The sequence below is a fragment of the Aptenodytes forsteri genome, unplaced genomic scaffold, assembly GCF_000699145.1.
Source record: "Aptenodytes forsteri isolate BGI_AS27 unplaced genomic scaffold, ASM69914v1 Scaffold173, whole genome shotgun sequence".
Taxonomy (NCBI): Eukaryota; Metazoa; Chordata; class Aves; order Sphenisciformes; family Spheniscidae; genus Aptenodytes; species Aptenodytes forsteri.
The window spans coordinates 3220151-3246631 of record NW_008794449.1 but is presented as its reverse complement, the minus strand read 5'-3'; the positions used below and the strand labels follow the sequence as shown (position 1 = coordinate 3246631).

At 39.0% G+C, this 26481-nt stretch overlaps 1 protein-coding gene across 2 annotated transcripts in view; it reads left to right on the top strand.

Moving 5' to 3' along the window:
• CHCHD3 (coiled-coil-helix-coiled-coil-helix domain containing 3) overlaps positions 1–26481 on the top strand; it is a 165367-nt gene that overhangs the window by 121282 nt on the left and 17604 nt on the right. For both annotated transcript variants that reach the window (XM_009290426.1, XM_009290425.1), the window contains exon 6: positions 14693–14763. In XM_009290426.1, coding sequence (XP_009288701.1) covers positions 14693–14763 — 71 coding nt within the window. The remainder of the gene's footprint in view (positions 1–14692; positions 14764–26481) is intronic.

Sequence of the window (26481 nt, the reverse complement as noted above, 5' to 3'; positions counted from 1 at the left end):
GTAGTCCTGCGAGCAGCAGGGAGTTGGACTCGAGGATCATTATGGGTCCCTTCCAACTTGAGACATTCTATGATTCTATCTTCACTGTCTTGTCCCCTTTAATACCAGTGAATAGGTACACTATTTTTTTGACTGAATGCTGCCAAATAATGCATTGCCAGCGTAACACGCGTCTTGAAATGAATACAGACCATACTGTATTCATTACACATATCAAACAGCTTTCATGATGTTCCTTCCTTCTTAAGAATTTACTGCTGCTACTGTCACTTAATTTTTTGAAGCTTTCTTTAATTGTATGTTTAAAATAACGTGCAGAATGCTGAAGACTTGAGAATCTCTTGCAGCTGAGCAGGCAGTAGTATTTCAGTAGGCTTTCAACGGAGCAAAACAAAATATTGCTGTGTATAGGTAAGATTAATTATTGGATAACAGTGGAGGTTGGACTTCGTTTTGTTAGAAAATATGAAGGTTTTGTTTCTTTTTAAATGCCTTTTCGATAGCAGAAAATGACCCTTTTAAATTCAGAAAACTTCAATGAATTTTTTCTTTGAATTACTGCCATGAACTGACAAGAGATGATTTCAGATACTTGTAAAATGGAAAGAACTTCATAAAGACTGAAAAATCCTTACAAGACCTGTGCTTTTATATTGGAAAACCAAGTGTAAAATGCTACGTGTGTTTGTACCATACTGTGTGTGGAATATTTTTGAAGTGGGAGTTTTACGAGTGGTTAACAGAACAAGGGTTTATTGACAATATGTGAGGGGACATATGATGTCTTTGTATTTGACTAGTTGATGTAATTAAAACAAGTTTTCAGACACATGAACCTATTTTCATGTGGCTCTGAGTTTACTGGCAGTATTTTATTTCTCTTCTTGTTCAGGCTTTAAGAAATAGTATGAAAGTGGAGATAGAGTAAATAGAAAGCTTCAGTGTGCAGGTACCTTAAATACAATTCCTGGTGGCATGATCCATAGGACACAGGTTTAATACAAATGGGGAATCATCCTTGGAGGTGTTCAAGACTCAACTGGACAAGGTCCTGAGCAACTTGGTCTAGTTGGACCTGATTTGAGCCACGTGCTCAGAATAGGTGACCTCTGAAGGTGCCTCCTAATTTATTCAGTAAGTTGGCACTATAAAATGAAGCTTGCTGATTCAGAGAGTTTACCTTACCACTTGTTACATCTGGAGAATGAATAAACAATTACAGTAATACATGCAGTATTGCAAAGAGCTACTTTAGTATTCAGTAGGCTTACAATGATGTAGATCCTACAAGGTATTTCCAGATCTCATAATAACAAAATGGATGTTTTGTAATCAAAGATATGGGGGCTTTTGTTGAGTAGCTTTGGTACTATGGAGGGAAAAGAGGAGAAAAAATATTGACTATATCAAGTGCATTCTGAATGTTCCCATACATTACATAGATACAACGTGTTATGTAGAATAAACATACAAAAATCAAAACTTGCGAAAACGTCCATATATTTATCTGGCAACTGTGTTAATCGGTATAGAGGTATAATTTATCTAGCTAGGCTTGTTGCTGGAGAATTATAAATGATTGGGGTTGGGTTTCTGGTATTTTGAAAAGAACTACTGTGTGTAACTCTTCCCTCAGTTGTCACATATTATTTGCTGTTATATTGGCATATTACAAGTGTATAACAGAGTATTTGCCGCAGAGAAGTTGGTCTAAATTGCGGTGTCTTTGTATATCCTCCTTGGTGAGATTCTATGGCACTGGTGCATTTTCTCTAACTTAGCTTAAAGTGGAAACATCTAGTCTGCATTAAATATCTGGGTTCACTCAGTAGTTGCTGGGGAGAGATAGATGCCGCTGAAAACTGATCAAACCGTCCCATCTATTTGGCTGTTGATTATTGAGGAAGCGTAGTTTAAGCATCTATCTATAGGTAGCTGAAGTTAGGTGTGATGAGTCCCGTCCTAAGAGACAAATGCTGTGGACCGTTGCCAGCATGGGTAGAAGGGTTAGCAGACCTGCTTCATAACAACAGCAGTGACCTAGGCAGGCAAGTTCTGAGTTCCCAACATTTGCCAAAATAAATGGACATGGTGTGGGGGACTATATATAATGCAGACTGCATTCTTAAGAAACAACTAAAAATCTGTTCAAACTAATGAGGAAGAGGTATCTGCGAAAGGCTGTGGATGTCTGGAGAAGTACAGGTGTATAACACAAGTGATCACTTAAAATGGAAAGGAAAAATAAAGACACCAGTGGGAGAATATACATATGTAGGACAGAACATACACTTAAATACCTGCAGGAAGGTTGAAAGGCAGAATAACGGCTCTGGCTTGAAAGATGCACTGAGCACTGCGGGAGGGAGAATTGAATTGGATAGTAGGAATAAACAGAGCCTGCAAAGAATGCAGGAAAAAGAAGCCCAGTAAATAGTGGGAATCCTCTCTAGAGGTCACAAAACGTAGTTATAAATTATGAATGTTTTTAGAGGTCTGCGTTTGAATTACTTGGCCTAGCGTATCATCCAGCTGTAGGAATTTTGTGGCATGTTGCCTTATTACTTGAGAGCAATAGAACTACGTTTTTAACTTCCAAAGCAATGTATTTGGTGCTAATGATTACACTGTGGCATGCTGAGACACTTAATCGGTTTCTTTTTCATAGGTCCTGGATTTTTTTATTTAGCAGGTTTTTGAGTGAGAAGGCCACCTGCCTTAGTTTTGGCTGCATTTCTTTCAGAAGGCTGTTTCCGAACAGAATGAGTCTGCTGGGATACAGTGTTGTAAGAGCATTGAAAAATTCTCACATTAGTTTGATTTAAACATGCTCAGAGCTCATTTTGTTTCTTGCTTCACTAACTATGAGCATAGTTTTCAATCTAGACTGAGTGTAAAATGTAGTTTTCTTGGATTCAGGTACTTGTCAGTCATCCAAACAAATGCATACAATGTTTTTCACCGAGCAATTTTTTGATATCCTCAGCATTCTTGTTATACCAGTCCTGATATTTCCTCACTCCTCGCACATGGTGTTCAAAGCAGCTGCAAAAGACCATCTTTGAAGTACTTTAGTCACTTCATATCACCAAAAACTGTTATTGATACGTAGTTTTTTACAGTTTTGCTTAGCTCTTGTACAGCATCAACTGTCAGTCGATATTTTGCAATTGAAAGACTTTCTGCCTTGATATCTTGTGGGTGGTTTGACATGGATCATGAACTTTGCACAGTGAAAGGATGGTCTCTCTGTATTCACCTCGTCTTTACTGACTCGCTGATCCTGACATCATCAAAATCTTTTCACCTGACAGTGATGTAAACAGCCAGATACCAACATGTAGAACATTTGTGCCAGCAATATCCAGAAAAGTTTGTTGGTCTCACCAAATGCAAATATTAAAGTGGTTCTGAATAATAAGCTCATCCTACCTGGATACTGCAGCCCATAATTCCACGATACGAGGGCTTTGGTACTATCGATCAAACTTGTTCTTGAGTCTCAGTGTAGTATCGGCGTTGGCTGTGCTGAGACAGTTACCTGAGAAAGTTACCACAACCTGATATCAGTTCAGAAAAACAAAGGCAAAACTTTTTAAAGCTGTGATTTAGGGACAGGAACAAGTCTGTGAGATGACGCTGTTGCCAGGGCTGTTGGCTTGAGAGAGACGGAATATTTTAGAATTTCTTTCAAGAACTTTATTCTTGATCTCTTGAGGGTTGGCACGTAAGTGTTATTTGTGGCAGCATTGTGCTTTTCAAAAAATGGTAATCTTGCACTCATTATGCCCTTAGGCAACAATCTCACTGAGCAGTGATAGCAGTAGATCTAATAAACAAAGCTAAACCCAGCTACTTTCCATTTATTTGAAAGAAGATAGAGCTAATCTGTGATTCTTTATGTTGGGCTTCTGCCACAAGATGAATTTCACATACAGCTGCAGAGTAGATCGCACATCTACAAGCCAAAATAGATTTTCAGTCTGAGATCAGATATATCACTGAGTGTAAGCATACATATTCACAGAATTATTTGGATTGGAAAGGGCCTTGGGAGGTCCAACCTCCTGCTCAAAGCAGGATCAACACTGAGGACAGATGAAGTTGTTCAGTGCTTTGTCCAGGCGGATCTTTGATCACCTCCAAGGCTGCAGATACCACAACCTCTTCGGATCCCTGTCCCCCTGCTTAATTATCCTTGGAGGGAAATGTTTTTCCTTATATCTATTTGGAACCTCTATTGTTTTGATTTACAACCCTTGTCTCTTGTTCTCCCACTGCACATCAGTAAAGAGCCTGTGTCCATCTTGATAACCTTCTCTTCGGGCTTCTAAAGCTGTTGTTTTGCCCCAGATCTTCCTCTCCTCCCAGCTAAACAAGTGATGTATCTTGATAACCTTCTCTTCGGGCTTCTAATGCCCCAGATCTTCCTCTCTTCCCAGCTAAACAAGTGATGGTCTCCTCACAGGGCATGTTCCCCAAATTTGGTGTCACCTGCAAACTTGGTGAGCATGCACTCCATCTCTGGGTCATTGATAAAGATGTTAAACAGGGATGGCTGCGGTATAGACCCCTGAGGAACTCTACATGTAGCTGGCCTCCAAGTAGAGCCTGATAATCCAGCCAAATTTTCACCCATAATTCACAGAATCAATTTTCTCTTATTCTTTCGACCACTTTAATGGAATATCTGTCTGCCTGTGAAAGCTGACCAAAATGGGTTTGAAACAGGTGGTGTTTAAAGTGATTTTCCCAGATCATTCCTCTGACTGCAGAGGATGAGCAACATGATCTTAAAATTACGGCTGCTGTAGTCTATAGAAGAGCTACCTTGAACTCAGAGCTGTCTCTGTTACAAGTTTGCAATAACGGCTTTGTGAGTAAGCTCAAATTGTCTTCCCTTGAATCTGTAATACCACTGGACTTTGTAGGAGTTACTCATGCAGCAGGCGAGCTGCAACTGTGCATGAATGTAACAGAAGACTTAAGCTAAGTTGGCTTTGTGCTGCTGTAGCAAAAATATGTATTTTTTTTAATGATATATACATAAAGTACAGCTGGTTACATTGAAATAAAATATTGGGGTATCCTTGTAACCCACAGACAGCCGTTCAAGACTCATGCTGATCCTAGTTTGCTTGTGAGCTGAAGTAGTTCCCTATGGTGTGGCTTTTGCTATGCAAAAGTGGCCCCTTGGATCTGTATTTAAGAATTAACTCCATAAAGGCAACCAGCAACGGGAATTTTAAATCCTTTATGAATGTGCTGCAGTCTGTACCCGATGCCACTGGCAAAAGGGATTCCTCAACTTACATTTCTTGGGCATCACCCCTGGCAGCAGCAATACCCATTCCTATATGCCTCAAAGGCAGTACTTGGCAACTTGACATGTTCGTATGCCGTTTTTTGGGGGGAAGTCTGCTTTAGGATGTGGAGTAAAAATGCTCATTGGTACCTTAGGGAGAATGTAATTTATAATGTATAACAGTGAAAGGGGTGAGACTGAAAGTTGTAAATAGGAATCATTTAGATGAGGCATCTTGTCATCAGTAGAAGACGTAAATATAGTTGTGCATTTACACATGCATCTCTAAGACTGAGAACATTTGTATTAAAGACTGTACTACAATTACATGCAGATTAGATGCTTGGCTGAATAGCTGTAAGAATTTTGAATAGATTTGTCCTTTTCACAAAGGTTTTCATTTTCTTTGGCAGCTCTGAGTGTTAACAAATTAGAGATCAATGTTCTACTAGGGCAGAAAAGTGAAGTGAAGCATATCTTGGGAGAAACTTCAGAAACATTAATAGTTGCAGTTAAAGGTATTAGTGGTGCCTGAAAAACAGAATTGGAAATTCAAAAGAAAAGGTCAAAGTATATGCTCTTTTCCCTATTTTCTGCTGATAACTGAGTTAAGTACTTTGCACCACTTGCTGCACGCTGAATGTCTACTCTTCGACAAACACACACGTCATGAAATCAAACAAATGTTGGGAAGTGAATTGTCTTCTCACAGAACATTTGCCAAGGTACAGCATGTGTTTCTCCTTTGTTTCCTTTGTTTGAGCGGGTTGTAGTGCTGTCTCTTTCTCTGGCATCTTCAGCACTGTTTTGGATACCTGTTTCCTTTTTTATCCCTCTGTAGAAACAGGTATGTGGTGGCATGGATGTCCAAAGTCCTCCCTTCAGTCCCTAATAGTTCAGACATCTATTCTATCAGAGGGGCATTCTGGTCCAGAGCCAATTTATTCCAGGACATAAGGGGGAGATGAGGTATTATAAAGGCTTGGGAGTAAAGGGCAGAAGAGAGGAAATTGCACTTGAATTTGAACCAACACAGGAACTACGTAGCTCTAGCCAAACTCCACCAAAATCCTGAAAATTGGTCTTAGCCTTAACTTCCTTACCATCTGGATGTCCTCTTTAGGCTTAGTCCAGGATCCCAGATCGTTACCTTAGCTTTTTTTGAATTCTGGGGCTTCTCTTTCAGTTTGTCTCCTCCCTCCCTGCCTTACAGCTACTTTTCCCACTTCTTGCACATAAGAAGTTCTCTTCTGCTATGAAAGCATGTCCCCTGATCTGTCCATGCATCTTTAGTCTCTGACTGTTGTCCTGAACATCCTCGTTATGTGGTCAAAGTCTCTCATCGAGGGATCTGTTGGGTGCTTCTCTGAAGGTTACTTTTATGCTGCAGTTCAGAATTGGAAAATGGTTTGCTTTGGGCAGCAACCATTCTTTTATGGAAGGATGCTCCATTTGAATAGATTTTCATAAAAGCTGAATGCCCTACTACTTGCAGCCCTATGACAGGTACAGAGAACTTCCCAGTCCATCCAGTGGGTTCTGATGAAGGCAAAACTATACCAAAGGCAATCAGTCCTCTCATTCAAAAAGGAGCTCGTAATAGCATGTAAAACCCCAACAAGAGCAGAAGTCATAAGCTGTACATAGGTTCCCTGCGTGCAGTTGAACATGCTTCATTTCGTCTCTGGAGTCGAAAAATGCAACAATTGGCTGAACAGCACAGCTGGACCAAATGAGAGAAGTCATAACTTGTATAAAAAACCCCCCCTTACCTAAAAATTCAAGCAAAGGCCTGATCTGATGACATTTCAGAAGAAATTACTTCATTCATATATCATTTTAATAGCATTTGAGGTAGAATAAAGATGCCGTATTATTTGGGAATCTGTATGACGTTATACGCTTGGTTTTCCATAACTTATTAAAATCAAGTCAGAGACAAAAAGAGGTTTTTAATTCAAATAAAGATGCCATAAAAATGGTCATATATTTATAAAGCTGTAATTTAATATAACTTGGGACTGGAATGTATGCACACTACAGTAGGTAGTCTTATTCTCTTTGTTATTTCCCCTTCCCCAATTCCTCCTCTTTTTGCTCACTTGTTGCTTTTAGCGGCAGCTTCACAGATCAAGCATGACTGGGTGTTTTAACGCTGTTTCTTCTAACAGTTAATCTTGCCTTTTTCTTTATAATCCGCATGGTCTACTCCATAGTTTGCATAACAGTGGGGCACGATCTAGTGATCATACACCTTTCATGGTCCCCTCTGGCACCCAAAACACACTCCTGCATGGATTTCCTTTGTACAACGGCTGTAACAGGTCTCTTTGGACAGCGGTAGCCGTGCCTGGCTGCTTGTCCCTCCTTTGCGGCACCAGAACAGAATGGGGACTGTGGCAGTCTTGAGGCTGGATTCAAATCTGTGAAGCAACTTCATAGGCTTAAGAGCTATTCCTTCCTTCTGGCTTTGGAAATCTTCTCTTTTAAGGCCGTATAGATCTCGGGCTGCGTGTCAACAGAATGAATAAAACAAAATGCTTCATATTATCCACAAATGGGTTAATAAAAGATACTGAGATGAAATGACCAGAAGTTCAATTAAGGGATAAAAGAAAGCTTAACTTCAGCAGAAATGGATTAAAAAGAGGCAAAGAAAACTTTCCAATTTGCCATTCAGGGAACGTGATAATTTTGCCTGCCGATGCTTTGAGTCCTTCCGTGGGGGAGGATGACAAGGAAAAGGAAGTCTTTAAATTAAAACTTCTCCCCTGATTCTCAAAGGTGCCAAACAGCCCAAGCTCTTCGTTCCTTTGGTGGGTGGAGCAGGTGCTGAGCTGCTCTGAAGTCAAGCTGTGCTCATTTTTGTCTTTCACAGCACTAACTTGAAGCAAAGGCCAGATTTGTCTCTTTTGTATGGAAGTCACACGTCTTTTTCTTTGTCAAATAAACTGTTAACTGCAAAACTATTAAATTAAGAAAAAAAAAACCTTAAATAGGTTGCATGAATGTTACTCTCATATTGAATCTGTTCGGGGCTTTAAGAGCCGAGGGGCTTAAAAGAGAAATTTCAATGCCAAAAAGAAGTCATGGTATGTCTGCAGTAAAAACAGTTTCAGCACATTTGTAATAAAATAGTGCACATAGGCGATGTATCTTTAGTGAAATTAAATGAGGGCTTTCAAGTTCTCTTGGTTCTTTTGATAACCTTTTATCAGCTTGGATGACACAAGATCTTTCAGAACTTTATCTGGCTGAAAATCTGAAGATTTTCAGCAGAGAGTAAAACATGCACTTCTGCTTTGAGGTCCCACATGCAGACAAAACAGCTGACCTTCTGAGGTTCTGTAGGAATTTATTTTCTTACACAGACCTTTGAAATCTGATCCATCTAGCAAAATAATTCTTCTATTCCTCCACAATATGTTCCTTAAGAAGCTTCTGCTCCTACTTTTGTTCAGGGAAGATTATTTTGGGGGCAAACATGATGAAAATACTTTTGCCTGTGGTCAGATCTCATTTTTCTCTACCTGAATTATAGCATTATTTATACTTGCTATGGCTCTGTGTAGTTATCAGGGGAAATTGGATGGATTTAAAATTAAAATTCTTGTCCTCTTTTTTTTGGCTTCTCTTCCACAATGCCAGCCTACGCTTCTCTCTGTTCCCTTTTTTGAAGGTAGCTCTTAAAAAAGCACTTCTTCCCCAAGAATGACAAATCCTGATCTTTCTTTGCAAAGAAGGGTACTAAGTGAAAGGCATAGAAAATACTACATGTCGCTCAATTTGGTTGCATCCTATGTATTATCTGTGGGCCATAAACAAGTAAGTAACTTCACATGTGGTGGTCCTATTCAGGTCAATTAGATTAAAGTCACACGTTAAATTAGTCACTTAACTAAACACTATGAGTTTTTGCAAGTTTTTTTCAACAGAACTCCTCTGAATGGCTTACCGCCTGTGTGGTAACTAACACAACGTTACAGTGTTTAAAAAAATGTTGAATAGGTAATTTTGGAACTGCATTTTAAGAATTTTCTTTAAGGAAGCTAAAATTGGGCAGAGTTTGGATGCTTTCCAGGGTCTGGATTTTGCCATTCCTGGGAAAATATGCCTGAGCTTGTCCCACTTCAGTTCAGCAGGATAGTTGATATTCCTATAAAAATATCAATTCATACATTTATTGAAACAGTGGTCTCCCTCCTCTGGATCAGATTTTGCTTATCCTGCCAAAATCTTCTGCCATACAGATTCAGGTGGGTAGGTGGAGAAAAATAGTGTTTGCTACAGTGTATTTATCTGCTCGGTGCTGCTGCCCAAGTGCTAGCGAAGGTTGAGGATTACTCGCTCCTTGAGAACCGTCACTCTTGGACTGTCAAAATACATGTTGGCCAATGTAAAGCCCAGGCGTCCATAAGAACAGCCCAAGTACAACATACTGTACCGATGTCATGAGACTGAGAGGGATAGGAGACTTAAGCTGAGGACATCAGAGGCACAGCCTGAAAGACGGGGACTGGGTACAGAAAGTTAAAGAGGCTGTGAGAAGGCAGAAGTCGGTTAGCAGGAGAGTCTCCTCTTTTGGAGATACAGGGTAGGAAATATAGTTAAGAGTAGACTGATGGAAGAATAAGCTGTCTGGATTGAGGGAACAGAGCAGAGAGGCTGATAGCTATTGGGAATATCAGAATCTGTAGGAGAGCTTGGCCAGCAGAAGTCAATCCTACCTACTGCTTTATTAGTTCAGGTAGAACAGGACTGTATGGAAGATCTTAAGCAACATCATTTTCCAGGTGATGCAAGCTCAGTGTCATGATTTTACATCATGGCATTTCTACCATTTGGTGGATTTCTTTTTTTCTCTTCCCCCAGCTTGCTCTTCACCAATTATTTATATTTTTTTTAAGCTTTCTCTTCTGAAAGAATAACCAAGTGCTAAAATCAAATACTTGCAAGTTGGAAAATGTCAGCATAGAAGGCAGTGGGCTTCTTGAGATGACGTGGACCTCTAACGTATCACCATACCTGCTCCTGTGATTGCTGGGGTTCCCCCATATGACCCTACTTACTCAGTGTGCATGGCATCCGTTATTTATTTCACAGCATTGAAACTCCGAAAAATTACTAGTTTCTAATAAGCCTTTCTGTGTTACCATTCCCATAATATTAAAGAAATGAAAATAAATTCCCTAATTCCTGTGGAAGATAATTAAGGCTAAAGTTCTTTATGCATGGAAAAAGCATGGTGACTAATGATCACAAGTACCTTTTGTGCTCAGTAAGAGGTAGGTAAGGCATGGTGTCTTGGAATCCTTAGCTTTTTCTGGCATTTTGTGTGTTGGAAATAGGACTCTCACTTACTGATCGTGGCTGTGTTTAGCTGTTCAGATCTGGCATGCCGGGTTCACCCCTGCTGACAGTCATGGTGCAGTTTGGGGCATACCCCTAGGACTAGATTTTAGTCATTGTATGTGCTGGAGGATCACCCAGCATCACCGTGTGCCTGTTCTGCTCTTTATCGTACACGTGTGCTGTTAATACTTGCCAGAGTCCTGAGCTGGGTGAGTATTTGGTCTGGTCCAATACGTCAATTTTTATTGTAAAGGTGGGCAGTGTTTCTTCAGTCAAGCAGACAGAAAATGAGGAGCATGCATACAAGTGGGTTAATTTCCCCCAACTTCAGCAGCTTTAAAGTTAATCACCTATTTTGAGTTAGTTATTCAGGCCCCCATTGAGTCAGCAGCGATGGAGCAATTCATGTCATTCTGAATACTCTATGAGGTGGGTGGGATCTGCTAGCCAGCAACCTCTGTGATTCTGGAGTACACCTCAGCGATCAGTTTAGAATAGATACTTGACTTTGAAGAAGCTAAGGTTTAGTCATCAAGAACGAAATTTGCCGCTTTATTTTGATACTGAAGTCAAGCAACATGCCCACATCGTGCAAGAACTCCGTAACAGATGCAGAAATAGCATCTTCTACATAATCTGGGATGATGATTAATTGCCATAACCACTTCTGTTCCCTCTTGGAAGTTCCTGGCATCTTTCGTAACATGCTTTCTGCACTTTCATGCTTCTTGTAACAAAGGAGACTGTAAAGGTCTGCAGAAAACCATCTTTTTGTTATACAGCAACAGAGAAGACTTTAAAGAGGGGAAGATGCTGTGTAACTGTAAATGAAGACTGTTTTATGATGCATGTGCCTAAGGGACCCAAATCAAAGATACAAGGGAACTTGTTTGTAGTATTTGCTACCATTTTAGTGGTTTGCTTAGTTAAAAGAATCCTAGGAGTATATATAGAGTATCTGGAATGTACTAAAAATAGCTGAGGTTGGTACGTCCATGCACACAATGCTTGATGCAGAATGGTAGGTGGTACTGCATTTCTGTTCCCTTCCCTCTCTCCTCCCTGCCTGTGCATACTTTGGGGAGAAAACAGCTGCATTTGGAATATCTGCTGGAACTCGTGAAGATCCACAGGCCTGATCCAGAGCTACTCTCTGATGGTCTGCCACTGCTGCTAACCTGAGAATTGGATCATAGCTTTTTTCCTCCACTTTGAGTTGAACAGTACATGAATATGCAGATTATATAGACAATGTAAATACATATATGTATTTGTCTGCAGACTGAGGAAGTTATTTATGTTAACAGTGCTATGTTATAGCACCATTTTTTTCCTGTATTTAGAGAAATGACCACTGCACTCTTATCTTGAAGATTAGGGAGGACTTCTAAAATGAAACTACATCTCTGGATTATAGAGAGTATTAGTCTAAAAGAGAACGTGAATGAATTTCGAAGGAAGATCTGATCCAAGAAACATGGCACACTTAACAAATAATGCACACGTAACAAATGGTTTCTTGATAGCTTGAGTCTACTGTAGGATTAAAACTTCTTGGCATATATAGCAGCTCAGTTGATCACTTGAACTGCAATTAAAAAGTAGAACAAGTACACTCAGAATATTGTTTTTGTGTCAGAAATGCTCCTTCATGCTTGAAAATGATAAAAAATTGCAATCGATCCTTACAACTGTTGTGTTCATCTTTATTGATCAGGCAAAAGAAAGATAAATCGCAGCCCAAATAAGATTATAGTAAATGTTAGCATCGTAGGGGACTGTAGGATGATAGAGAGCTATTCATCATCTCAACTGGTGACCTGTCCGCACTCGCACCATAGTCAGTCTGCTGTCTAATCGCATGCCTATTGATTTCATCTACGTCCAAGGAACCTGGATGTGACTGTCATTGGGCAGCTGAGATTGCTAAATGCAAGGGGGTCACTGGTGTGAGGAGGATTTCATTTTCATTTTCTTACTGGCCAACGGTGATTTATGAAAAAATAAATGACCCCAAGTCACATGCGTGGAAACCTTGATTCCAGTACAAATGAATTATTAGGTCTAAATCTCAGAAGCACGAGTGCATTAGACCACCGTGCTCTTTGTGATCTGTGCATGACCTTTGACTGCAGTGGATGTTACACAATTTGTTATAATTTGTGGTAAAATATAAGACTTGCAATACAATTTTACCCGTGTCCGGAGTTGGTATTCTTTTTTCAGTGATTTCTGTACATTTCAAGATTATAATTTGTAACGAAGAACCTCGGAAGGTGAGATCCTCAAATGGAAAGGAAAAATGTTTTTTCCTTTTATTTTTGTAGATAGCGCTGCCTCTTTTGGAGTTTCCATCGAGTGTTTTTGCTGTAGTGGGCTATCGTACCTGCATTCCTCATAACATAATTTGACACAGATAAATGTTGCTCAGGAGATGTTTACTAACCCAATGATCAAGGAGACTATGTCATCTTTGACTTTTACAAAAGAGTGATCTCTCCAGTTACAGGGGGTTTAAATTTTTTTTTTCCCTAACAATGTTTTAGGCATATTGCTTTTTCATACATCAATGTCTTAAATAAATAAAACTGCTTACTTCACCCAAAATAAAATTGGAATGACGCTTTCTATGGACTGCATTGTGCCATCCGTGTATGTTAAATGTTTTAAAGATGCGAAATCGTGTTGTGGCATGAATAACTTTAAACCATGGTATTAAGAGTTAGATTGTTAAAATAAGGATTCAAAATGTTTTTTACGTAATCGTGCAGTGTGTGATTGTAAGAGTTTTGTTGCCATGCTAACATGACTCCCTGGGATGCCAGATGACTCAAGAGCTGCAAAGCTACGGAAGAGTTCTTGCAGGTGCTAACAAAACCTTTCTACATCTCCCCGGCCTGTTTGCCCCACCATTCAGAGAAAAATGGTTTTAGAGAACTTTTGAACTGCTTTAACTTTTCTTTATTCCTCCAACTGTGAAGCCAGGTGCCTTAGTTATTACATCTTAAGTCCAACTGTGCTAAGGCTATAAAAACCTCTTTAAAAATACCAAGTATATATTATCTAGACATGAAGCATCACAACATTATAGTGATTTGTCTTTGAATATCCTACGTCCCACTGAGAAACTTTGCCATTTTGAAGTATAGAAAAGTTTTATTGCTTGATGATTCAATTTTGTCTTGCCTGTATTCTGGAAATTAATGATTTGGTGGAATGGAGTGAAAGGCATTCCTGGGTTTAGGGGACATGAAAATATGTTCTGAAGCTGCCTGATTTCAAAAATTAAAATTAGCAACTGATTGAAGCGCCCTGGAAGTTTGGAATATTAAAATAACTCACTGCGAGAGGCATCATCAAGGCAAAGAGCAAAAGAGAAAGTCAAGCCATAGTTAATTTAGTATGCAACTTTGAAGTTTGACTCGAGTATCACCTGCAAACTAGATGGGGATATATGTGTAAGTAACACAAACAGGGACATGCAAAGCAGTAAGGATTCACTATTTAGATTTTTTTTTCTTTTTTTCTCTAATGGAGAAGCTTCAAAGGCTCTAGCAGCACCTACTGCTAAATATGTGCTTCTTACCCCGTGTCTCTTTACAGTTTCCTCCCTAAGAGCCATCTCTTTTGCGTAAGTAAATAACACAAACAGGGACATGCAAAGCAGTAAGGATTCACTATTTAGATTTTTTTTTTTTTCTTTTTTTCTAATGGAGAAGCTTCAAAGGCTCTAGCAGCACCTACTGCTAAATATGTGCTTCTTACCCCGTGTCTCTTTACAGTTTCCTCCCTAAGAGCCATCTCTTTTGCGTAACCTTCCGGAACCAAGAGGACACGCTTATTTAAAAAAACACCAAAAGAAAAGTAATCTCTGAAACTTTGTGGAATACTTGATTTGAGGATTAGGTTTTGGGTTTTTATGGAACAACTTAAATGGATAAGATATCCAATTAGCATTATTTACTAGATATTAGCATGCATATAAATGATATTAGATGAAATCTGTATTTTTTAAATTTTTTTTCAACTTTCCAGAGTGCCCAGTTCTACAAAGTTACCACGGAGCAATACCAAAAAGCTGCTGATGAAGTGTCAGCTCGGTTCAAGTAAGTCTTTTCTACTGTTGTTTTGACCCTGGCAACTAGATGAGTTCTTATCCACATTAACATTCACAATAATTCCCCTTCCCCCTATCACAGATCCTATCAGTCTGTGCTGGTTATTGAAATAAGAGAATTTTGAAGAATTTGGAAACGAGTGCATGGTAACCATAAGCTGCATAGAAATTGGATGTGCAGTTAGTAATGTACTAATTAATTTCTATTTGATAAGATGCATGAAATATTCTAAAAATAAATTCCTTAACATTTTTTCTTTAATGGAGAACCAAAAATGTAGTTCCAACTTTGCATTACAATAGTATTCATCCTGCGCTTGCATGATGTGAAAGGATTTAAATTAGCAACTTCACTTTGCCCTTAACAGCGAAGGTCAAATTAAATAATTTTTATTAGTCCTGAGGACGGTTAAATGAAGATATAGTAATTGATGGATCAAAGCGACTCTGACCCTTAGCCTTGGACTCTTCCCTGTCTGCTGGTTCATCCATTAGGCAGAAGGTTGCATTTATCATTTTAGTAAGGATATAGAGAGAACTTTTTACAACCTTTTAGCATCAGCAGTAACCAAGAAATGCTGTATAAAATTAATTATTCTGTGACGATTTTTAGGTTTGTGGAGGGATTTTCTTTTGTTTTGGGTTTTGTTTTGTTTTTTGATGAGCAAGAAGAGAAAAGGGCTTTTTGAGCTGCTGATAATGATATAAATCAAGTTCTTAACTGTAAGAGAAAAATCATTTTATCTCTTAATATCACGAATTGTTAAATATTCTCTAGTGTATATATAAAGTCTTTGTACTGGTTAATGGTGCAGACTATACTGAAGACTGAATTCATCTGTCCCTTGAACAAGAGGGACAGAATGACCGTTCCCTCAAGGTCTGATTGAAGCGTAATTTGGATGGTTTCCCGTTATGGATGAGAAGCCTGGTACGTTGTTATTCATTGTCATTTTCTTCATCTGTGATAAGATTCCCATCAAGGGGGTACCTCCCCTTCCTTTGTTACAGTGGGGTGTTTCCAGGTTTTAAAATCTAATTATTGCCTAATCTGACTTTCATTATTCCAAAACAGGCTTTTATTGTGATTTGAAGTAGTTGTTGATAGCTCTAGGTGGTTATTGTGGTCAGAGGTGGGAAATGGTTTTGGGTTTGGGTTTTTTCCCCCAAATATATAAATAATTTCCTAAGTAAATCGAATGGTTTTGGGTTCCTTTTTGCACAGACGGAGCTGGTAGATATAGCAGGGACCAGTCCTTAGCATCAGGCAATATTAAGAATTTTAAGAAAGCCATTTTGAAGGCTGTTTCAGTCTATCTGCGTAAACCAAAGAGTATTCAATGAAAAAGGGATATGGAGAGGGAATCAGATTTCTAACACTTGGTAAGATTGGTCTTTTCTTAATTTTCTAGAGACTAAAGGTATAAATAGAAATCACCTATTTGACCAGTCTTCGCTGTAATGCCATTACTGAAATTGCTGTGCTTCCTTTGCACTTCAAGCCAAATTTTCTGAAAAATTATTTGGAGCTTTTTGATTAGTGGATCTAGTTTTGGTCCATTGCCTTAAAAAACAAAAAGAAAACATTATGAAAAGAAAAAGGTACCTGAAATATGTGCATACATTGCAGTAGACTTGATAAAGTGCGTGAAATATCAATATTGCTTTATAATTTAAAAGTTTTCCTTATATAAAATGCTTTTAAATGCCATGTCTTTTTACTGAAGGTTTAAATTCAGCAGATGTTATTTTATCACTGCCTTTAGTATGTAACTTGATGGATAAATTATGAATGATTTAGTGAAACCTAAAGATGATGCTCTTTTGGTGTCACCAGGCATTTCTCATGTTCATTTTAATTGCATGTGAGGATTGAGGACAGAGTTTCAAGCAATAGTGTTTAAAGAGCTTGTTTAATTGGCTGTAAAAGAAGAATTAAGTAAGGTCGAACTGCTAAATTTTGTTAATGCATAAACCGATGTGCTGCATGTCAGTGTGATTTCAGGTTCTAAGTGCGAGATTAATAGATCTGATTGTGGTATTATTATGAAATAGTCTGACTTTATTTTAAGCCTGTCTAGAATGAGTTGCTAAGTTTTATTGAGATAACTTGCATTTCTTCAACTTTTTAAGCTACATCTCTTTCAAGAGCAAAGAGAAGTGGATAATTACTTAAATATTTCCTGGATTTTCCTTTTCCTTCCTCCATTTAGTCCCTGAAATTACATCAACTGTAGCTTCATCAGTCTTTAGGGATAATTCACCTCATTAAAAGGGAAAAACCGAATATGCCATATAGACTTTTGTCAGAGAACTGGCAGGTCTTCTGTACTTTGTCTGCAGTCCTTACTGATGCCTGCTTATTACCTTCTCCAGCGCTGCCTGGATTAGACTGATATTCCAAATGTTCATGATAAATGTTTTATCTCCGTGAGGTCCTGATTCACATTGATCAAATTCTGAATTATCAAACGGTTCATCTCTTTAAGACACTAATTCACATTGATCAAATCCTAAACGACCAGGTTCAGTCAGTTCCTGCAGTACACAAATTACATTAAAACAACATTACTAGAGCATGCTGCCTTTTCTAATATAGGAGTTATGTTACCCGCAGTTACATTATAACCAGAATTATTATATTATGAAGATGTCCCTGTTATAATGAGGAGTTTACACAAGAAGAAAAGAATGCGATATTACAGGAAGAGCCAGGCTTTGGGCAAAGATTTGAACTTTAACTAATCAAATTGTTCATTTGTATTGTGGTTTTTTTCCTTAATTTGAAGGGCTGGTAAGCGGGAAATTTGGCAGCTGCGGTGGTGACATTTTATTCCCCCGTGGTGTCTAGAGCCAAGTAACATCTTGATTATTCATTTACGAACAGTGTAAGCGGATAGGGCAAATTCGGCCTAAAATAAACGTTTTTACTTTATCTTCTGTGGGTTTTGATTCTTTGTGGTAGATAATAGAATTCATAGCTGTGCACTAGTGCTTTTTCCAAAATATTTTGCCATTCCTCTCCTGCTCCACCGCTCTCTCGGAGACAACATGGAGTTGCTTCTTGTTGCTGGTTTCTTGGCAAAAACATAGTCCCCAGCCGGCCAGACTGATAGAAAATCCATGCCCTCTTTGGGGATTGGCTCTCCATTTTGCTTTCTACTGCCCAGGTGGTTTTTGTGCGAAGCAAAGCAAGGGTGATGTTTTCCCCAGCATCTCAATGCTCCTGTGTCTGCAACGAAGCCAAATTCTGGATCTTGTGCATCGTGGCGCAGGGCTTGTATGTGTTTGTATGTTGATAGATTCCCAGATGAAATTATCCAGCGCTAAAAGTTTTAATCATGGAGGATTCTTTGCATCGTCTGGAAGCGTGGGTGTTTATTCTGAATTACAGATTTTGATGGCTTTATTCCCTTACTGTGAGACTTTTGATCACGAACCTTGCCATCAGGAGGAATGCCTCTCGGGAACTGGAGGAGCTCGTTTGATTAAACACAGAAAGGTTTGGGATTTGCTCAGGCTGCTTCACAGGGTACAATCTTCACCCATTTGAGACGTTTTAAAAATAGTTTTACAAACCAAATCAGTATGTTTCACGTGATCCTCGATCATTTCCATTGCTCTGATCGCTGATGGAAGTTAGGGCTTGGTGATAGCCAGGCAACAGGCTGTTACAACCTTGAAAATATGTTCAGCAGGGGTTTGATTCAGGATAGAGCGAATGGGAATAAATGACAAAACATCAATATCATGTCTTGCTTTAACTGATGACTTCTGTGTCATGAAACTTCGTTTATTAATGTTTACTGAAAATAAAATTTAAAGCACAGTTATTCTTGATGGCTATCTGTAAATACATAGAAACACGAAGAGTACTTCCTTTAAGTTGTGTTTTAGCTGATATTCTTTTGAACTGGGAGGTGAAGCTGAGAAAGTTTGTAATGAAGCCACGTTAAATGAATAACAGTCACACTTCGATCTTCAAATATAATTGTCTTACAAAGTGGTGATGCCAGTTTTCTGGATATCGAAAAAAAATGCAGTATGGAGAGAAAATAAGCTTTTTAATGACAACATTGGACTGAGACCAGGGAGATGTGGGTTTATTTCACTGTTCTCGTTACCCTTCTGATGTTGGGCACATATGGTGACTTTTAAGGGACTCTTCCACACTGTCTGTAAATTAGGAATATTGATAGTTCCTTAATGCAAATATCTTCAGTAACCATCATGTTGTACTCACATACTACTGTAACGTGGAAATCCATGTTGGAGATGCCCAGGCAAATAGTTTCTGCTTGCGCAGATCCACTGGTGAGAAACTTTCAGTTTTCCAGCAGTTCTTTTTGCTACCTTAATTAGCATTAGTTGCTTTTAAAAGTACAGATTATAAATTATTTGTGAAATACTACGTAGTATTTTTCCAGTAACAGAAAATAGAAAGCTGTTTAGAAATCCTTGGACAGAGCCTGCAGGCTTGCCTTCCTTTAGTTGGGTTCCCTTTGCTCAGCCAAAGACGATGGGCTCTAAACAGAAACATCCTGAATTAATCTTTTCTCTTACAAATGTAGCATGTATATGTAGTGCTTTGTCATGAAACAGTTGTTTCAGTATTATTGTTTGCCCTGATGATAGTGTTGCTGGTAGTATTCTTGAACTCTTTTTTGACGTGTTATGGCTGGGGATGATGGTCCCGAGTTATCCACGGCATCTCGCAGATGAGCACAGGACTGGTATGCTTGTAAATTATGCTAGAAGGAGTGCATAGTGTTAAATACCATCAACTCAGCTTAAACCACGGAGCTTTTCTTAGCTGCAGAGGTATTTGAATAGTCTTATTTCTCTCTCTTTCTACTCTTCCACCCCATCCCCTTTTTGTTCCCCAAGGCTGCTTTGCTGTGTAGCTGCACAAACAGTTGTGCTGACACCGTGCGGGGGGTGGCATAGCAGTGAGAGTTGCTTACGTTGATTTAACCAGTGCCGATGTCTGATATCTAACGGCGTTAACACTTAACAAGCGAAGTGTAAATGGTGTTTTGCAGAGTGGATGTGATATCGTCACCCCTCTTAGGTTTAAACCAGTCTGGATTCAGAACGCATAGAGCTGCTTCAGGTAGGAAGAGAAATTGATAAAGAGACTACAAATCTTTTCGGTCTCTCTTATTTACCTTGTACATCCACAATCCTGTTCCTTTTGAATGCAAAAGGAATAAAACAGAATCTGTTTTCTTTGCTCACTCCTTTTAGCCAGTACTTGGTCCTGATAGACTTACCTGAGGGCTGCCGTGGCAGAGCTCATTCAAGCAACATGTTTGACTTTCTACTACTACTTTGTGTACGTGATTTTGCTTTGACACGGCGTTCCCTCGGCTGGCGAAACCCTTTACACCAGGCATGCCTTATGCATGCCTGTGAATCAGAGTGAGGAAGCAGGAGTTAGGTATTTCTGCCTTTCAGATACAGTTGCCTATTGCTTCAGCAGCTTGGCTTGACGAAGGGACTTGGGTGATCAGTAGTTACCACTGTCTCAGTTGCTCTTCAACCTATAAATATATATAAGAGGATATCCTTTGAGCAGCTTTAGAATATAAAAATTCTAAAACCCCTTTATTCAGTACATTTACCTATGAAACAGTGATCACTTCATAAATGACAACCTTAGTTTTCCCTGCAGCAACACAGATGTTTAACTTTCTGCCTTTGATCAATACAGTCCATTAGGAATGAGAGTACTCAACAGAGCTGGATGAAATATTAATTGTGCACTTTTTAGCTAGATGCAGATTCATTCTGAACAAAGTGGGAGCAGGGGATTCTGGCATAATGTCTGTGTGTTTTTCTGTTAAGCCCAGAATCATGAGTCTGTTTGCATGGGGATGTGTGTTTTCATTGAAATATTTGAGCTGTAATGTGAACTTTAAATGTGCTTATTTGGTCAGGAGATAGGTTTGAAGCACTGAATGTGGTTTTTGAGAGTCCTATTAACTTCTTAAATCCATTATTCAAAGTTTAGATAGCACGTTAATTAAGAGGGCCAAGCCAATTCTTTCCATATTTGCCATTATCCTTTTTCCCCCCTTTGTTTCCTTTCTAGAAATCGTGGGTACATTCATTAAAGCTCTCCTCAGGCTATCACCAATTTTTCACACAGTTTACTTTACGGTCTTTCACACAGATACTTTACAGTCTGGAATGAAGAAAGCAATCTTAAAATTAATTTTAGTAAAGCACAAAGTCATGACTAGGAATTTTTTTATTTGATATGAATTAATACTTAAAATAACAAAGATTTTTCTGGAAGGTAGGATAGTTATAGTAGGATAGTTACTGTAGTATATTGTTATAGTAGGATAACCATGTGGGAAAACATGCCTCTTAATCTGAAAGTCCCTCTCCTCTTCAGGTGAGTCTGGTTGATGTGTTCGAAGGGGAAAGCACGTGCTCATGTTCCAGCACACCACAGGCTTTCTATATTTGCTTACATAGACACGTTAAGTAATTTTATAGACTTCTTTATGAAGGCAAGTGAGTGAAACTCTTTCTTCATGCATCAGTGGCCAACAGTTAAATTGGCGTGTTCCCTAGTTTTGTGTGCTGGTAATCAACCAAGTCCCCTGAAAATTGATGGATGCACTCATTAAGGGCAGTTCTTGCTGCTGGCTGGTGTTTCGTGCGCCACTCACAACCAACAAGGACTGACTCTTTGCGGCGTAGTTGGCATGTAAAGCTCTGCAGCGGTACATCTGGCTTTGTGCTCCCTTTCAAGGACTAAAACCTCTTGTTTTAATACGTTAAGCATCCTTTGTTGGGATTTCGTATAAACACGAGTAAACGATTTCCCAATTACAGTATTAAACCAAGGAAGGTTACAACCCAGAGTCTCTTCTTTTTATTATTAATTTGTTCTGTATTTTGTAATCTTCTGTTGCTGAGATTTACAAATACCTTTTCTAAGGATGTTTTTTATGAGTCCAAGCCATCTGTAGGTTCAAAGCCTACAATTCTCACAGCCCCCACTTTGGAGCACACAGCAGCAAGCCTCTCTTTCTGGAAGGGAGCATGTTGTGCGGAGTCGATGGTATGTTTTTTTTAAGAAGCATACACCTGTTTCTGGTTACAGGGTGACGAATGAATTGCCAATTTCCTCTACATGTTAGAACATGACACTTCATATTGCAGGAGCTTGTGCTATCTGTTTAGTTAAGGCCCCCAACTATGTAACCATCCGTTCTGAAATCCTGGGGTGGAAGGGCAGCAATCCTTGATCAGTCGCTAATATTTGTGCGTGTGCAGGCTGCAGGAAGGGAGGTCAGTGCCACCGACCTTTGTTTTCCCATCAGAGCTCTTGAACAAGATGAAGTGATCAAAGCAGGATGCCAGTACATCAGCACGATCTCATTACTTTGGAAGCTGCATGCACAGATGCTGCTGTTGCTGCATCAGGCGTCACTGATTTACATTCATAACACCTCCATTACAGCTCATTTGCTGCTGCTTGTAATTAACCAGTTCTTCCCTTTTTTTTTCCTCCCTTCCAGTAGTGTTGGGCTAAATCAGGGAAAAAAATAGACTGCAGTCACGCTGCTTAGACTCCATCTAAGTGAAATCACAGTTGTAAAGCCAAAGTATACATTAAACATTTTGGGAAATAATATCAAATCATATGCTTTGTTGCAAAGTGCTGTCATACTCAGAAAATAAGGTTTGTAAAAATAGTATTAAGATGTCTTATAAAGTAGTTAAGCTGTCTTGTTGCCTTCTAGTTCACATGAGATTAGTTCAAAAGTAAAACTTTCTCTTTAATTGCTGGTAGTAAAAATCATTACTGGACTTGAAAATTGTGGCATCTGGCAGGTATATTGCACCTACCTTACTCTGTAGCTAAAAGGTAAAATGGTATAAAAAGGCTAAACAGTATAAAAAATACTTTATTTATTTTTTTCTACTATGGGAAATAGGTAAGACGTCAGGCATGTGGAGAACAGGTATGCTCTAACAGCTCCTTCTCTGAGCAGAGCTGCACTTTTAATTGCAGTTCATCTTCCAATATTGCTTTTTATCTTCCTGTTTGCTTAGAACAGTCTAAATTGAGATGAATGTCAATCAGATTTGGACCTTGGTTAGCAGTCAGGGTTTCAACACAATGTGTCTGGCGGGCCTGGAGTGTTCGACAAGCATCTCCGTATCTTCCAGCACTCACCCAGCAACCTGTTGCCGTTTCATTTACATTTTTAAAAAAAAGCCCTCATTCTCAAAACATCCGAACAGCAGAAATGCTGCTGGTACATGAACCAGATTGCATTTATTTTATGCTGGTCCTCGCATGTTTGTCTCTCAGCACGTTGCAGATATTGGCAATGCAGAGTGCAGAGCTGCAGCTGGCAACATCTGGAGAAGGGGCTGCTGCAGTTGTGGGCATCTGAGAGGGTGGTTCCTGGGAGGTGGCACGGGATTATCATGTCGCAGGTCGCAGGTGCCGCTCCTCTGTTTTGCTAAAGGAGGGAGTTCATTTCTTTGCTGTCATTCTGTGCTGCTAGCAGGCTCAAACAAATAAATAAAATTGTGCCAGGTTGCACTTGGTTAACTCTAATTTTTTGTGGAATAGAGCAAAATTGTGCAGCAGGCAGTTGGCAACATGTATGTCATATGGATGTTGGATCATGGAGAAGCCTTTATAGGTCTGCCCAGGATTTATGCTTTTTTATGTATTAGAATGCCTAAGAAATTGCCTGCCTAATGTAAATTTAGCTTTAATTAGTCCATCTACGTGCTACTGTAATAAAAATAATGAAATAGATGTGACATAAGTGCATACAGTTATCCCTTTAGGTTAGGGGACTTGACTGAGGTCAGTGGAGTAATATGTGCTGAATCTGAGTCTAGAATTAAGTGGTTAATGACTGCCATTTTTTACAGGAACTTTATAGGTCATTCTTCCTAATACAGTATATATTTTTTCAGTGACCTGATTGGTTTGGGTCCCATTTATAGGTAAGAAGTTATAACGGTCCCCAAGATTTTGTTTTCTGTCTTAACTAGAATCAAGCAGTGACATTTTGGCTTGCTTTGTTGATCCTGTCAGTAGCACTTCCAGCATCAGATAATTTTGTTTTTTAAAAATGTAATTTTGTTTCTTAAGCAGTTCCATTCTCTAGGAGTTGACCAAGGCATCAGAATGTACATTTTCATATAGCTTTGAACAGGGGAGCGGCATGAATCCTGCTCTCGTGAGCATTACTACTTCTTTCTACCCCCAAACTTTACACAGTTTATCAATTATTCTCCTTTGATCAGAGAAAATTTGACATTTTGATAACTGAATTTTAGACAGTAGTTGCCTTTTGTGAATATGACCGTTTTGAAATTATCTCCCAGAAGATACAAGTCTTGAAAAAAATTTCTTTCTCTTTTTAGCTTGAAATTTCCAGCAAGCTTTCCCAATGGGCATCTCTAAACACAACTGTGTAAGTCAATGAATTGATCAGAAGGTAGCTCGGCAGCTCCTCACAGACCAACTGGTGTGACTGTACACACACTTTGCACAGAGTATTACACCTGCCTTCTTGCAGGAGTCCGAAGCTCTGATCCATAGACTGCAAAATCCTAATTGTAACAGGGCTCTACATCTAATGGCTCGCAGGGAATGAGCCCATTGCCTTTAGACATTTAATAGCGTGTTACTGCGCTATGTTAGCCATGGAGCTAAGGGTTAGCCATGTTAGCTGGAAGTAGTCAGGTCCAACAAGATAGTCTATCTCCCTAGCAGAAAATTCAAGTTTTATTTATTTCCCTTGAAATACTATGCTTTTATTGAATTCATGTCCTTTACAGGAATTTTTTTCCTGATGTTCTGCTTGTATTTTCTTTAAATTTTGCCGTGTTATTCGCAGTACTCCTCAATGCAAAATGCTAAATTATTTTCTGAACGTGCTTTTTTATTCTTTCAGTGGTTATCACTGCATTTGTAAAGCATGAGTCCTGACATCTATAGGAGAAAATGCATATATTAGTCATGAAATGTCCTAACCAATTTTTTAAAGGCTTTTACAGTATCTGATAAATGCGTTTTCAGGTTTTCTTGAACATGAGCTTCATTCTTAAGCAAATCAAAACTCTTCTCCTGCTGTTTTTGAAGAGGGGATTTCCTAAATATTTTTGGTTTGCTTTGGCATTTTAAATCATTTTGGCTTGTATAGATGTGACCTGATATTTATGTTCCATGCTGCGCACTTAGAAGCATGAAAAGCACACCGCCTTCTAACCCTAAAAGAACGTAAGACACAAAGCTGTTCAGTAGGAGAAATTTTTCCCTATTACTGTTTATGGAGCAGTTAAGTGTTAGTGGATTTTGTCAATTCAAGTGCTGTGTGCCTCTGTAGAGGATATATAACTGAAATTGGAAAACTTGTCTATGTTTAAGAAAAAAATAATCATAAAGATGCACTCTCTCTCACTGTCCCCTGCCTTTCTGTTCATCTGCCTGCAATATAAAATCAAACTATAGTCCTGAAACATTTAAAGCACACGTTTAAGCCGGGGGCAAGGAACTGAACAGAATAGATAAAACTAATATGTGTATCTTTAAGGAGACCACTCGAGTGCCATGTCTGTGGCTATAAACTTTATAAAGATGGACTCCCCTGTCAAGGGTGTGTTAAGACAGATAGTATTCCATAGCAAGTGCTGCACTGTGCCGTGTGTGTTACTGGAAGCACAAGAAGATCAGGATCGAAAGGTTTTGCGAGACAGGCTTTATAGATCCGAGTGTAATAGACTACCTCTCTGTCTACACTGCTTTACTGTTAGTGAAATCTTGCTCTTGCATGGGCTGATGAAATGCAGTCCCTTTTGTTCCATCACATATATTCTTCTCCCTTTGTCTTGACTAAACACAGTACTTTGGCCAAAAAATTGTTATAACCCTCTCAATAAAAAGATGCAGTCAATGCGGTCAGTGTAGATTTTAAAACCAAGTTCTTTATAGATAAATTCAGTGTCAAATGAATTCAATTCACCAGCTCTTCTCTACTAAATATTTTGGCTCCTTTAGGCAGAGAAATTACAGATATTCTTCTGGACAGTCTACAAAAGAGGTTTTGGTGGCTTTTCAAGAGAATTGATTAAGGATAAAGCTAATCTATGTAATGGCTCTATCCCAGGTTCTCTTTATTTTAAACCTGGAGACTTGTTACTCCTCTCTGGTTGCATAGCATGACCCTGCATGGGGCAGAAGTTGTCTTCAAGTTCCTCAGTACCTGGTAAACCTCATGTTTAGGAAGGTAAAGTCATTGCTGCTTTTTGGATCCTTGCAGTACTGATGTGTGAAGGTCAACCTTCACCATCACCCTCTTGTTCTGGATCTGTATTGTAAACTAATTGTTTTCAGATAATACCCAAATTAATACAGATCAGGCATTCCCCCTTCTTCTCCTTAAGAGGATGTGTGTACTACTGAAATAAGTTTGTTAATTCTGTCAGATTTTGAGTTCAGTGCTTAAATATAAAAATCCTTAGTCACATAGATCACTACTGAAAGGAACTACTGAAATACTGGTAATTTGCACTTGGAATCATCATAGGATGGTTTGGGTTGGAAGGGACCTCTAAAGGTCATCTAGTCCAACCCCCCTGCCGTGGGCAGGGACATCTTCAACTAGAGCAGGTTGCTCAGAGCCCCGTCCAACCTGACCTGGAATGTTTCCAGGGA